This window comes from Castor canadensis, chromosome 19, assembly GCF_047511655.1.
Source record: "Castor canadensis chromosome 19, mCasCan1.hap1v2, whole genome shotgun sequence".
In the NCBI taxonomy this organism is placed as follows: Eukaryota; Metazoa; Chordata; class Mammalia; order Rodentia; family Castoridae; genus Castor; species Castor canadensis.
Window position 1 is genome coordinate 36,963,264 of NC_133404.1, and position 13,147 is coordinate 36,976,410.

At 44.9% G+C, this 13,147-nt stretch overlaps 1 protein-coding gene across 3 annotated transcripts in view; it reads right to left on the bottom strand.

Annotated features, from left to right (window-relative positions):
- The window catches only part of Slco3a1 (solute carrier organic anion transporter family member 3A1), a 297,967-nt gene that overhangs the window by 72,175 nt on the left and 212,645 nt on the right, over positions 1–13,147 (bottom strand). For all 3 annotated transcript variants that reach the window (XM_074061752.1, XM_020177776.2, XM_020177775.2), the window contains exon 3: positions 6,796–6,894. In XM_074061752.1, coding sequence (XP_073917853.1) covers positions 6,796–6,894 — 99 coding nt within the window. The remainder of the gene's footprint in view (positions 1–6,795; positions 6,895–13,147) is intronic.

Here is a 13,147-nt window from a genome sequence, read left to right on the forward strand (position 1 = left end):
TGAATCTTGGCTCCAGCACTTACTAGTTCTAGCACTCCCTGAGCCTTATCCCATCATTTGTAAAGATGACAGCAACCTACAGTAGTTGTAAGGATGAGAGATAATGAGCAGAATCCTAACACGCAATAGGTCCTTCCAATATGGCGGCCCTTGTTCTTTCTACTTTTGAGTTTCTATGGCTATGAATTGGAATTTCAAGGTTATGGATGTTACTAACAGTCTATGGTATGGGAAAACTCAAGGTGATCTGGAAATGCAAATAAGGGAAAAGAAAAGAAGTAAAATTGCCTCAGGAGGCTGAACAGAAATGTTTTCACTCATCACTTACTGTGTTTCCTCACCTGCTGCCAAGCAATGAATGAAAACAAGACAGCAGTGGTGTTTTCCTCCATTGTCTATGGGCTCCATAAAAGAGGAATTGAAAAGCTGGTTAATGTGAGTGAGAAAAGACAGAGAAATCCTAGCAGTTGTTGAGAGGAACAAAATTAGTACAGTACAGAAAGTCAGAGGAAGTCAGTGACTCCATTCTATGTGTGAGAAAACATCCCAGAGAGAGGGATGGTTGTAGGGGAAGCAGGCTGCAGTTGGTATAAATGTGTCACCTCACCCCTTGTAAGTATGGAAAGCTGACTTTTGCTCAAAGATTGAAAGATAGAAAAGAGCATGTCTTCTGTGTCAGAATCAAGGTACACCTGCCATTTGGGCCAGGCCAGGAGAAGGGATCTTTCTTTAGGAAAGTATGTGGGGTTTACCTGCAGATTCTGGTAAATGGTTGCTGGCTAGTTGGGGAGGTATTGATTTTTTTTCTCCCTCCATCTCAATTATCCAGAGCATTGTGGCAGACAAAGAAACACAGTGAAGGAAACCACTTATCTCTGGAGTGTAGGGCTCTCAGGACAGAGGAGACTTTGAGAGTGAGTTCCAATCTGATTTTGAGAAGATGACTTATGTTTGAACCTAGTCTGAAGACTTCTTTTCTCTATCCCTACCCACACCAAACAATATTTTTATGAGGCCATTTTGGCTAGTCATAGTGAAAAATCTCCCTCGAGTTGCCTGGCAATGGTCAATGCTCAGAAGAGAACATTCCTGATCTACTGACATTGAAGGAGACTTCTCCATGTCAGCTGGCAGAGAATGGTGTGGTAGATACCTCTTATGTCTACTCAGATCACCTCTTCTTCTGGGGCAAGGAGGATTAGGACCTCTTTTACTTTGTGAAATTAAGTGTGACTATGCCACAGAGTTTTGCCCATGAAATATGAGCAGAGAGAACGTGCATCCTTTCTGTGTGGAAGTCTATATGAGCTGGGGTATGACTTCCATGTTTCTTCCTCCTATCATGGTATCTGATGGGCTACAGTGAATATAATATCCCCATTGACCTGCTTTGAATATACAGTAAGAGCAAGAAATAAACTTTTAGTGTTCTAAACCATTGAGAGTTGGGGGGGGTGTTTGTTACTGCAGTTTAACCTAGCCTACTCTAACACAGATAGCTTAGGAAACAGACATTTCTGCTCTGTAGAACAGAAGTCCCACAAAGGTTTGAGATAGCAAAAGTGGTGTCTTAGGCACAGGTAAAGAGGTAAAAGGCAAGGCTTGAAAAGTCTCTTCTTTATCTATCTGATTCTGGTTCATGTCTTAACTTTTGAAAATTACTGTAGTTTCAGACTTTTGGTAAAGGCTACTGTCGGTAAGATGGTTAGAACAAAACTAAAAAGCACCATTCTGTCTCATCACTGAGATGCATTGAACTGTCAAAGAAATCAGACACACCATGAAGGGCACTGGATAGAATAGGGGTAGGGACAGTGTCCCAGGCTGAGGGGACAGCCTGAGCAAGGGTGTGTCATCCTCAGTGGACTCTGATTGGACAGACTAAACTCCCTCCTGCCATTGTCTACTCTGTGATCATTCCACAAGTCTGATTTTTAAGGGAGTTTAGTGAGGGAGAGGAAGTGGATGAGAACAGAGTGGAGTAGTAGAAGCATCCATTGTATGTGCTCTACATCATCCATTCCATGATGGAATGCTTGTCTGCCCCGAGACCAGACACACTGGGTCTGTCTTGCAGTAGTATCACAGGCATAAAAGACTTCCTCTTAAGGTCTACTTTCTAACCCTGACACTTTGGTGCCTGACTTTTGCTTTGTTTCTGTTGTTTGCTGGGTAAGTTGAACAAGTTGTTACCAGTTTGTTCTGCCTCCTTTGCAGAAGGGCAGGAAAACACTTGGGGCCCATTGAGATTTTCACTCATTTTCAAGATCAAAAGAAAAAAAGTCACAGAGAACAGAATTAAACCACTTAAAACTCATCAACCAACTCACCCATGGGATCACCTGAGACTGTGAGGAGATTAGGCCAGAGCAAATTGGGGACATTCACTTATTTGTCCTGGCCCACGCTATGTGTAACCACGCTATGGTTCTCTAGGCATTACTTATTTATTTTTTAGTTCATTTAACTATTTGTTAAACCTATTTTGTCAAACTTTTGCTGCAAGGGCTCAAGAATTCCAAGAGTATCATAAAGTTACACGTCTAATTAGAAACTAAAGAAAGGTGGGGCTGAGTGTGGAGGGTAGTGTAGAACATTCAGGATCTCAGCCATAGGGTTAATTAGTCCAAACTGAAGGAACCCAGCAGTGACACCAGCACGGGGGATGGCAGAACAGAAGGCTCTCAGCTGGTTGACCTTTCCCATGAAGCACACAGACAGCCTATCTCACCCCAGCTGCAAACCACAGGCAGTTGTCTGCAGGGCCAGCTGGTGTGTCCCTTAGAACAAGTGTGACTGGATGTGCTGATGGGGCCAGGTCCTCAAAGCAAGGCCTCTGACCATGGAAGGGCGCCACCTGCTGGTGAAATTCAGGTTTCAGGGAAGCAAGCTATTCAGCTGAGAGAGGGGCTTTGGGGGCAGATGGACCTGGGGCCGAATCTTTGCTCTGTCCCCTTACTAGCTGTGGAAATTAGTGAATCTCTAAGACGCTCCTTCCACTGGACATGTACTGTGTGCTTACTGTATGCCGGGCACCGTTTTACTGCTTTGTGTGGCTACATGGTGTCATCTACACATAGATGCTCAGACACACGAGGAGGAATGTCCCTAGGATCACAAAGCTCATCGAAGCTGTACCTGGATTCATGGGGGTCAGAGTCTAGAGTCTGAATTCTTAAGCACGGCACAATAACGCCTCACTGAATGGAACCTACACTTCCACCTCAAGGGCCAAAGCTCCAGTGAGACAATCTATACGTGCCTTTACTAAGTGATCAGCTCAAGGCTACGGCTACTCCTAAGGCCCTTTCTAAGAAACCCACACAGGGGACAGCCTGCCGCCAGCTCCTTTCTTCAAGGTCTTGTTCTTGTATGCGTTTCAGTTTTACAAAGATATTCTAAAAAAGAAATCCTGGAGGTGCCACCATTTCCTTCTCCACCCACCCTACAGAGGTATCTATTCCCTTAAGAAGAGGGGCAGAGGGAGCCACCAGGGGATGGAACAAAGATGAAAGTCAGTGGCTAGTGAATCTCTATGTGTAAGAGCAGCTCACTCAGCCTCCTGACAAGCCGCCCCTTGGGGTCTCTGCTTTCCAGATGCCCCATTCCCACGAATAACTGTTCTTCTGCAGCCCCAGTTGCGCTGTCCCTCAAGTTCAATGAGGCTCCCTTCCTCCCTGGCCCCTCCATTCAATGATGCATCCTTGCTGTTGCCAGTGGGAGAAAGTGCATGCCTTCATTCATCTGTCCTCCAGCCAAGGCCTTCCACAGACCTGCCCTGTTGTCTCTCTGCAAATTCCAGCCAATCTTCTCAGCTGAGATTATTTTGTGTGTGTGTTACCATGGGGATTTACGTCCTAGCAATTGAACCAGAACCCCTGGCCCTTTTTGCTTTAGTTTGTTTTTCAGATAGGATCTTGGGCTTTTATTTGTGGCTTGGCCTCAGACTGGAATCCTCCTACCTCTGCCTCCCATGTAGCTGGGATATGCACCACCACACTGGGCTTGTTTTTTTTGAGATAGGGTCTACTAACTTTTGCCTGGGTTGGCCTCAAACTTCAGTCTTCCTCCTATCTCTGCCTTCCTAGTGGCTGGGATTTCAGAACATGTGGGTAGGTGTGTGGCCTTGGACACTTCTGCTTGAGGTAATGTTCCCATATGGTGGACAGCCATAAAGAGGGGTTCCGTTGTAGGGTGATGAGGAAAAGATAGGGCAGGCCCTAAAAACTGAGAATACTCTCTCAAAATACAGCCCAATCCATGGACAGGTGACAAGTTACAAGATAAGAAAGAAAACTCACTGGTTACTAGAGCTCTCTGTGGCTGACTCCCTAAGAGAATAAACGCTGCTCTTCTGCCCTCTACTGGTGAGCCGCAGTACATGCCCTCACACCCCTCCAGGAAGGAAGCAAACAGACCTGCCTGACTCACAAGCATCCTCCCTCCTTAGGGACACATCAGGAGTCTGCTATCACCTTGTGAGTGGGGCAGGCTGTCACCAGCATTGGCCCAGATATAAAGGAGAGCTGTCATCTGTCCTTCATCTGGTTAGCACCCCACTGCTATGGATAGTGCTGCTTCACCGTGGGCCTACAAGGGCTAGCAAAGGTGTGAACAGAATGGGATGAGACAAGCATTCTTTGCTGAACAAACAGCCTCAAAAGGCTGAGGGGGACTGTGAGTGGACAGGCCAACCCCCCTGGCTACCAGTATACCCCTTGCTCACTCTAGACAGTGAGAAAAAAACCCTCTCTCATTCTCAAGATGGGAGTTTGGTGAGGGAGCGCTTGAAGGGGGATAGCTGTGCCCTGGCTCAGGAGACTGGGGGTTTAAACTGACATGCTCCTTGGATTTAGTTCCCACCCTTTCCATCCCTGGGACTCAGTTTCCTCACTGGTAAAATGAAAGATTTGGAAAAGAACGGTGCCCATGTTCCTTTCCTGCCCAAGGAGTCTGGTCATTCATAGGCCAACAGGCTACTGGCCATGATGGATGTGCCAAGGGCAAAATAAACCACCTGGCCATTTGCTTCTCCTTCAAGGTAGCTTCTCCACTACCCAGGGAGCCTTCCCCTTCCCTGGCTCCCTTGCTGTTGCTCCAGAACGTTGGCTCTTCTGTCCCTATAAACAAAATGGCAGCTTCATGGTGTTTCTCTTCCAGCCCATCCTTTGTGCTATTCTCTAGGAGAGGGGTTCAAACAACTGGAAAACAGCAGCATCCACTCATCTCCTGACTAGACCCAGCACTTGCTGAGAATAAGTTGCTCTGATTTCATTTTCCACTTGGAAATTTGTAACATCATTAGCTCCGAGTAAATATATCCGGGAGATTAATGGAGTGATCACAAAGCAACTTGATTGGGTTTAGGAGCATATTCTTTCTTTGGGGTGAATTAGTAAATTTAGCACTGTCAAGGGATGATGAATTGGGAACCCGGGGACTGGGAACTTCTTATTGATCCCGAGAATAGATTGGGATCAGAAGAAGCTAGGATGGTGTCCCACCTTCTGTTTTCAGTCAGCAATGAAATGGGGCTTCATTGCTCACTGAGCTATGCAGAGATATGGTGTTCTCTCTCAGGTACACAATACAGTTGTGACTGCATTGACTGCATTAGGGTAGGTGGTGTCTCAGATGGTCCCCAAAGACTCCTGACTGCTGGCATTCATGCCCTTGTATAATAATTCTCCTTAGCAATGGACCTGAATGAGTGACTGACTTGTTCCTAGCAAACAAGTCACTCTGAAAAGACTGGTTTCTTGTCACTGTCTCTCCCCTCTCTCCCTCTCCCTTTCTCTCTCTCCCCTTCTCCCCCTTTCTCCTCTCCCTCTGGTGTCCCTTCCTCTCTCCCCCTCTCCCTCCCTGTCTCTCTATCCCTCCCTTCCTTTCCCTCCCTCTATCTTCTTCTCCCTTCCCATCTCTCCCTTTCTCTCTTGGGCCATTTGCTCCAGGGGAGCCCTGGTGAAGTAATCCTGTACAGAGGCCCAGGACATGGGCCTTCTAAGGCCAGTCAACATCACAGATTTGAGCCTAGAAGTGGATCCTCCCCACACTGGGCCTTGAGATGATCACAGACAACACTCTTAGCTTAATTGAAGCCTCCTAAGAATCTGGAGCCAGAAGCACCCAGCTAAGCATCTCTTGTATTCCCCATCCACCAGAAAACAACTGTGAAATAAACATCTGGTGTCGCAAGTCACGACATTTGGAGTCATTTGTTACACACAAAAGAAAGCTGATTTGCCAAGTCTCTTGCTTTGGCAGTGACACATGAATAGAAATTGTTTGTGTCATTTCTGAGCTCAAGGTTCAAGGGCCAGAGTGCAACTTGTTCACTGGCTTCCTACTGTGGTAACTCTACCACAGCAAGGGTCAGGATGAAACTTCTGTGAGCCTGGGTTCTAGAGTGGCCAAGGTGAGCCAAGTCCCATCCTCCCCAAGCTGCCCTTTGTTGGACAGGTAGTACAGAGGAGAATTAAACTTTGGATGTGTAAAATCATTAGTTTTGGGAACTGTTTGTTAGCACCGCATAACTTAGCCCATTCTGACTAGCGTACTGCAATCACTGAATCACAGACTTGTTTTTTTTTGTTAGGAATACAACAGGTTTTGCTTAAGATGGCTTGAAATGCCACATTCCCCATAAAGTCCATCAAGACAGTGAGTTATAGAAAGGATTTTCCAATTGATCCATCTTGCCAATGGCTATGGCACACCCGTAGGAAGGTTTAGAACCCAATAGGCTAAAGACGAAAAGGGTTATGGGGTGGTTAGAAGTTGAGATCCAGCTCTTACTTGTGTCAATGAAGACAGCATCCACGTAGATTTTGGTACAGAAGGAGCCCAGAATAAATCCACAGGCTGGTCCAAATACCAACATCGTGAACAGGATTCCTGAAAGAAGAATATGAAAGGTTAGATTAAAACACAGAAGCCTTTCAAGAAGCAAGATCATCAAAGGTCAAGATTATTTTACATTGATCAGTTAAGATACTGGGTTCTATAAAATGGTAGTAAAGGAATTAGTCTATAAATACCTTAGAAAGGAAAGCTAGTATTTTGGAAACTCCATAAAAGTATTGCATATTATGCCAGAATTCTATAGGATTCTGATAAATTGCTCTGAACTAGATACTTGTAGACCCTCTTACAAATATCTGAGAAGACGTCACACATCAAACATATTATACAGTTTTTTTTTTTGCCATCAAGAATTTGAAAGGACTTTTACAAGTTTGTTTTTATATTTATTTGGTCTTATATAATTCATTCAATTATGGTTAGCTGAGATTGCTCTGAACTCATTGTGCAAACTCAAGAATTCTTGCAAAGTGAGAAAAATCTAAGCCACAAATTATTTTCAAATATAATGAAACGTTTATAAGCACTAAACTCAGCAAATAGCACAATTCACACAGTGGTATGCTTTGAGAACAGCTCATGAGAAATTTTATTAATTTTGACTTTGCAATCCCCCCTCCTGCATTCTAGCATCACTCTCTGTACCGTCATTGTGGTTGCAATGGCTCCGGATTTGACTTGTTCATGGCACTTGAAAAGATGGCTGCTGAGTTTAATTATTTGGTGGTTATACTACCTGGAATTCGGGACAAAACTTTTGGATCATTCTGGAAAAAAGTGCAGAGTTCAAACTAAAACCTTCAAGCTGTATCTACTCAACTAAATTTCAGTCCAGACAGACCTTTTTTTTTCTGAGCATTGAGAATTCCCTGGCCCTAGGGATTAAAGTATAAAGAAGTGGTCCCTCCCTTAGACAGCTGGCCACCTGATGGGGACAATCAGTGCATTGGTAATTCCAACCCAAACAGGCACTCTGAAGGGTGGGTGCTGACAGGTCCCTGTGGACATTGGAAGCAGGAGGCAGGAGAGCAACATCACCACAGGGAACCTAAGTTCATTGGGGGCTCCTCTCCCACCTGGCTCTTTCAAAGGGCAGACCCACTGAGCCTGAATTCTCTTAGCGATGCTATGCTGGGACCAATCAAATATTCATTCATTCAATCAGTACTTATTGAGCTCCTTCTCCATGCAAAGCATGGATTTAACACTGAGCTAAGCACTCAGAACTGCTGGCCTGCACAGAGCTCAGATTGACTTGGATGGAGAACAAAAAAACCCCAAAACTTCAGAGACTATAGACAGGAGTCAGAAGAATCTGAACACCTGGCAAAGGAAGTCAGGTCTTCCCACTTTATAGACAGGAGTCTGGAACTGCAAAGCAGTCACTTAAGATGGCTGAAAGGGTGGTAAGGAGTCAGAGGAGAGAGGGTAAATAAGAGGAAGTTGGATTTGATCAGTGCACGCATGCATGGAAATTTCGTGCTGAGTCCCATTAACAGGTACAACTAATGCATGATAATAAAAGTGTATTAAAAGATTAAAAATGTCATTAGACCGGGAATGAACAAAGACTATTTCCTGTCACAAAACCAGGGTTGAATCTACCTTGCGTGAGATCCTACTCTGGTTTTAAGATCCTTAGAGGTTCAAGTGTTTCAGAACTGTCACTCCACAGACAGTGAGAGCCCCTGAATCTCACAATCCTTTCTGTGTCTAGGAGGAAATTTTAAATATGAAAAATGTGTCCCTTGAGAGAGAAGCAGCACATTAGCCTAGCTTGTCACAACCTAGGTCAAGACAGCCAAAGAGGGATGTGTGTGTGGAGTGAAAGTTGAAAATACTGTACATGGAATCTTTTGGTTATGGGCTAGAGTGAGGGGGCTGCCTTAGTGGGATGGTGTTAAGGGACAGAATGAATCTCAGTCCCTTTCCTTGGGTGCAGGGCAGAGAAACAGGAAGAGATTCTGAAATACAGCATGGGGTATGGTCAGTGATTGTCCAAGGTACCCAGGGCAGAGTGAGATTTCTGCATCAAGGCAAAATGGTAAAGCCAGCCATGTCCTTCTGTTCAGTCTGAGGACAGAGGTGAGCCATGGGCCAGAGTCACAGGTACCGTAAAGGACACTCAGAGAACAAACTCACTGCTCAGCTCAGACCTTCCCAGAAGAAAAGAAGAAAGGGTATGGGGCTCACGAACATGTCTCACTCAGGGGGCCATAATTACCTCTCACTCACATCGATACTCCCTGTGTCCCCTCTGATGCCTGGTAGCATCCTCCTCTTCAGAACACATCTCCTTTCATGTGAATTAAGTAAGTCCCCAAGAAACATACAAGTCACCATCCTACCCCTTATAGGCTGAATAAGGCACATAACCAGGGATACTTAACAGGTCAAAGGACCCAACTCAGAACCCCACCCCTTCCAGCTCCTCTGGCAAGAGGTCAGAGTTCTCCCCAATGCCAGAGAAGCCTCCCAAACCAGTGACAGAGGCAGGCACACGTGCTTTCGTGTGAAGGGCATGTCCTTCCTTTAGGTGAAATCATTTTCTAAGTGGTCCTCCTGAGAGAGAGGTCAAGGTCAACAGAGAGGGTCTTGAAGATTTTCAAAGAATAGTTCAGCAGAGGGGATGTAGAGGGGACCTGAGATATCAGGAGAAACATTTTTTTTTCAAACTTCAGAAGTACAGAAATATCCCAGAATGGCAACAAAGATGAAGCAGCCTCAGAGGGCAGGGCACGAGGGCAAGTGAGGCAGAAATTGACTTTTGAATTTGCTTCCTTGGCTCTGCCTTGAATCCATCCTTCTTACTTGTTTAGCAAGCAGGCTAGACACATTTTCTTCCTTGGCTCAGTGCTGCCCCCTGCTGTCTGCAGAATCCCTGTACACCACTGGGACGGTGGATGAGGAGAGCCTGGAACAGACAGCAGAGAAAGACGAAGCTTCTGTCTTTCTACCATCTTATATAACCAAAAGGTCTTACACACACAATCTGCAGTACGGCAAGTCTGCCTTATTCACGGATTTATTACACACGGTTTTGTCCAAGGGAGGTTAAAAAAATGTAAAAATCAAAAGAAGTTTCAAAACAAAAATTTTAGGATCCTGTGTGCAGGATGCTGGCTAGTGGATATGGAGAAGCTCCAGTCAGTCCTGTGTTGACCTCAGTTGCGTTTAAGTCATTGTGTGATCTGTTGAGTGTTTTCCTGCCCTAAATTTTGTGCAAATCTGCCTCTCCCAAAAGCAAATGGTGCCCCGAAAGCAAGGTAAAAGTTATTGTGATCCTCCCAAACCAAGAGGGGCACATGCATGCTTAATTGAAGTGAGGGAATAGCAGTTTGAGGTGTGTTGATGCATGTCTTTCGTGGTGTTGGGCATTATGGGAAAAGTGAACCAAGCATCTGCAGTACAGCACTGAGCTCTGTGTGTCCTGAGCATATGGATTTTCCTCAGTGGCAGTCTCCTTGGAACCATGTACCTGTGGATACCAGGGTCTATGTAATTCTCTGTGACACAAGGGAGAAGTTTACTGTGCCCGCTTCACAGGCGAGGAGTCTCAGAAGGCCCATGTCTTACCTGTAGCCAGCAGCTAAAGGTCAGCAAGGGGAAGGGTGGGGTCTGAAGCCAGGTTTCCAGATCCATTAAGGGAAAACTTCAGGTAAAGGCATGAACAGCTTGTGTTCAAATCCCAGCACCGAGGACCTTAGGCAAGGTGTATTTAATCTGCTCATGCCTCAGTTTCCTCTCATCTGCAAAGCGGGGCGGGCTGATATTAGATTAGATTCTTGGGGTTGTGGCGAAGGAGCTAATGACCTAGTATTATTTGCAAAGCTCTCAGAAGAACCTCTGGCACACAGAAAGAACTATAGATGCCTTGCTCGAGAGACAGTACCTGTGTCTCTCCTCTTCCAATGCCCCTCTTCCAGTACCTGACCCTCCTCTTTTCAAACCTCATTTGGCCCTCCCTCCCTCCCTTCCTGAAGCTATCCTTAGGGACAGGGGCTAGGACTTGGGATCAGGCCAGACAATCCATCAAAGCTTCACCAGGGCACAGACAGACTTGCCAGCCAGAGTTGGCCCCCAGATCTGAAGTCACTTGCCAAGCACAGTGAAATGCTACTCTGGCTTTCTAGGGATAACATGTTTGGACAAAGGGAGTAGTGGCCTAAGGAGGGAAGGAATGATAACCCTTGTGATCTAGCTCCAGTCACAGGCCTTCCTTCTGAAAATTACACCTGCAGTTCCCAAATTGGGTGCTGAGGTACTTTGAGGTACGGCAGTGAACTCATAGGGATACTACAGAATGGCTTCAGTTTTTGAGAGAAACACAGCAGCACTTGACATCTGTTGGGCACTATCCATAGATCCATTACTCCAAGCCAGCCACTGGTTCCAACCTGATGTGTTTGGCCCAGAGCTGCTGCACAGTAGGTTTCTGAGCTGTTAAAAGGATGTGTGAGGGAGGGCACTAATTACAGACCATGTCTGCAGAGGATGGAGGAGGGAGTTTTCTTGGCAAGGAGCTACCAAGTCCACCTAACCAGAGAGGAGCAGAGCTGGAACCCAGACCCTGACCTGTACTTTCCTGTACTTGCTCAATCCCAAGTCCCTCTGCACATGTGTCCCTCAGCACTGGGGACCTCCCTATACAATGTGCCTCCTTCTATATGCAGTGTGGCCACTGAGCCTACACAAAGGGTCAGGCCACATACCATGTAACCCAATGAGGAATTTGGATAATCTAGCTAGAATCTTCTATTTGGAATTTACTGATCCACGAAGAATTATTCAACTTTATCACCAGTACAAGACAGCTAACGAATGAAAATAGCAGGGAACACTTTCTGTTTGTGGAATGTGACAGGCTGATTCTAAATTGTTTATAGAAATGCTGATGGAAGGTCAAGACCAGTCTAGATGCTTTTGAAGAGGAAGAACATTTGTTAGGATTCATCCTACTGTTTTTGTAAAAAAAAAAGAAAAAGAAAGAAATTTATCCCACTAATCCCAATGATGTCAGGACTTTCTTTAAAGCACCAGAAACAATGCATCTACCAGAAGAGCTAGGTGAATTGTGACAATGTAAGGATTCCAAAGCAGTGAGGCAAAGAATGATATGTGCCACAAATGACAACTTGAAAGTATAGAGGGAAAAAACAACAAAAAGTACTTCCACCTCACAAGGAAATCATATCAAGCAAATCTGAGATCTTGGGTGTGGAAAGGAGAACTTCCAGAACACTGTAGTATAAAATTCCTTCATGATGTTTGAACACAGGAAGTACTAACCATTGAAAGAATGATAAATTGCTCTATGTTATGATTAAGAACTTCATCTGGTGCATCCCAAGATACCACCAATTTGAAAGTAAAATGTGAGAAAATATATGTGGAACTTGTATTTTTTTATAACACATAAAAACCAGACAGCTCAGATCTAGGCTATATAAAAGGTGCTGTACGTGAATAAGAGAAAGACAAACCAATCAAAAAATGGAAACCATAACAGGCATTTTACAAAAGAGGAAATCCAAATGAACAATATGAAAAATGCTCACTAAAATTCAGGGGAATATAAGTTCCATCCCAAATCAGATACCATTATGTTTTCAGCTTGCAGAAGAGTCTGATAGTATCGAGTGCAGACAAAAATTTGAGTTATATGACATTCTTGTGTACTCTTGACAGAAGAGCAGCAGATTGACCACTTTGGCAAAATGCTGGTGTTTTCTGAAAATGTAAAGATAAACCAATTTAGTGACCCATGAGTCACACACAGTTAAATACCCCACAGAAAATGTGTTCACATGTACTGGGAGACACAGACAGGTGCACTTAGAACAGCAATTTGTAAGACCCCTGACCCAATGCCTTCTGTAACCGGACAGATAAACTGAGGCAGCTCTATACTCTGGAGTTAATAACAAGGAAAGTGAATTATCTATAGGAGACTGACAACAAAAAAATCATCAAAATAATAAGGAAGGCTGGGCGTGGTGGCTCATACCTGTAAACCCCACTAATTAGGAGGTAGAGATAAGATTGAGACTTGAGACCAGCCCTGGCAAAATGTTAGCAAGACTCTATCTTAGTCAATAAGCCCGACACGGTAGCACACACCTGTGTTCCCAGCTGTGCAGGAGGTATAGGATTACAGTCTGAGGCTGGCTCCAGGTAAAAATGGGAGATCCTATTGGGGCAAATGGCAGAGAACCTGCCTAGCAAGTATGAGGTCCTCACTTCAAACCTTAGTACTACCAAAAACCAAACAAAATCATGGATAAGT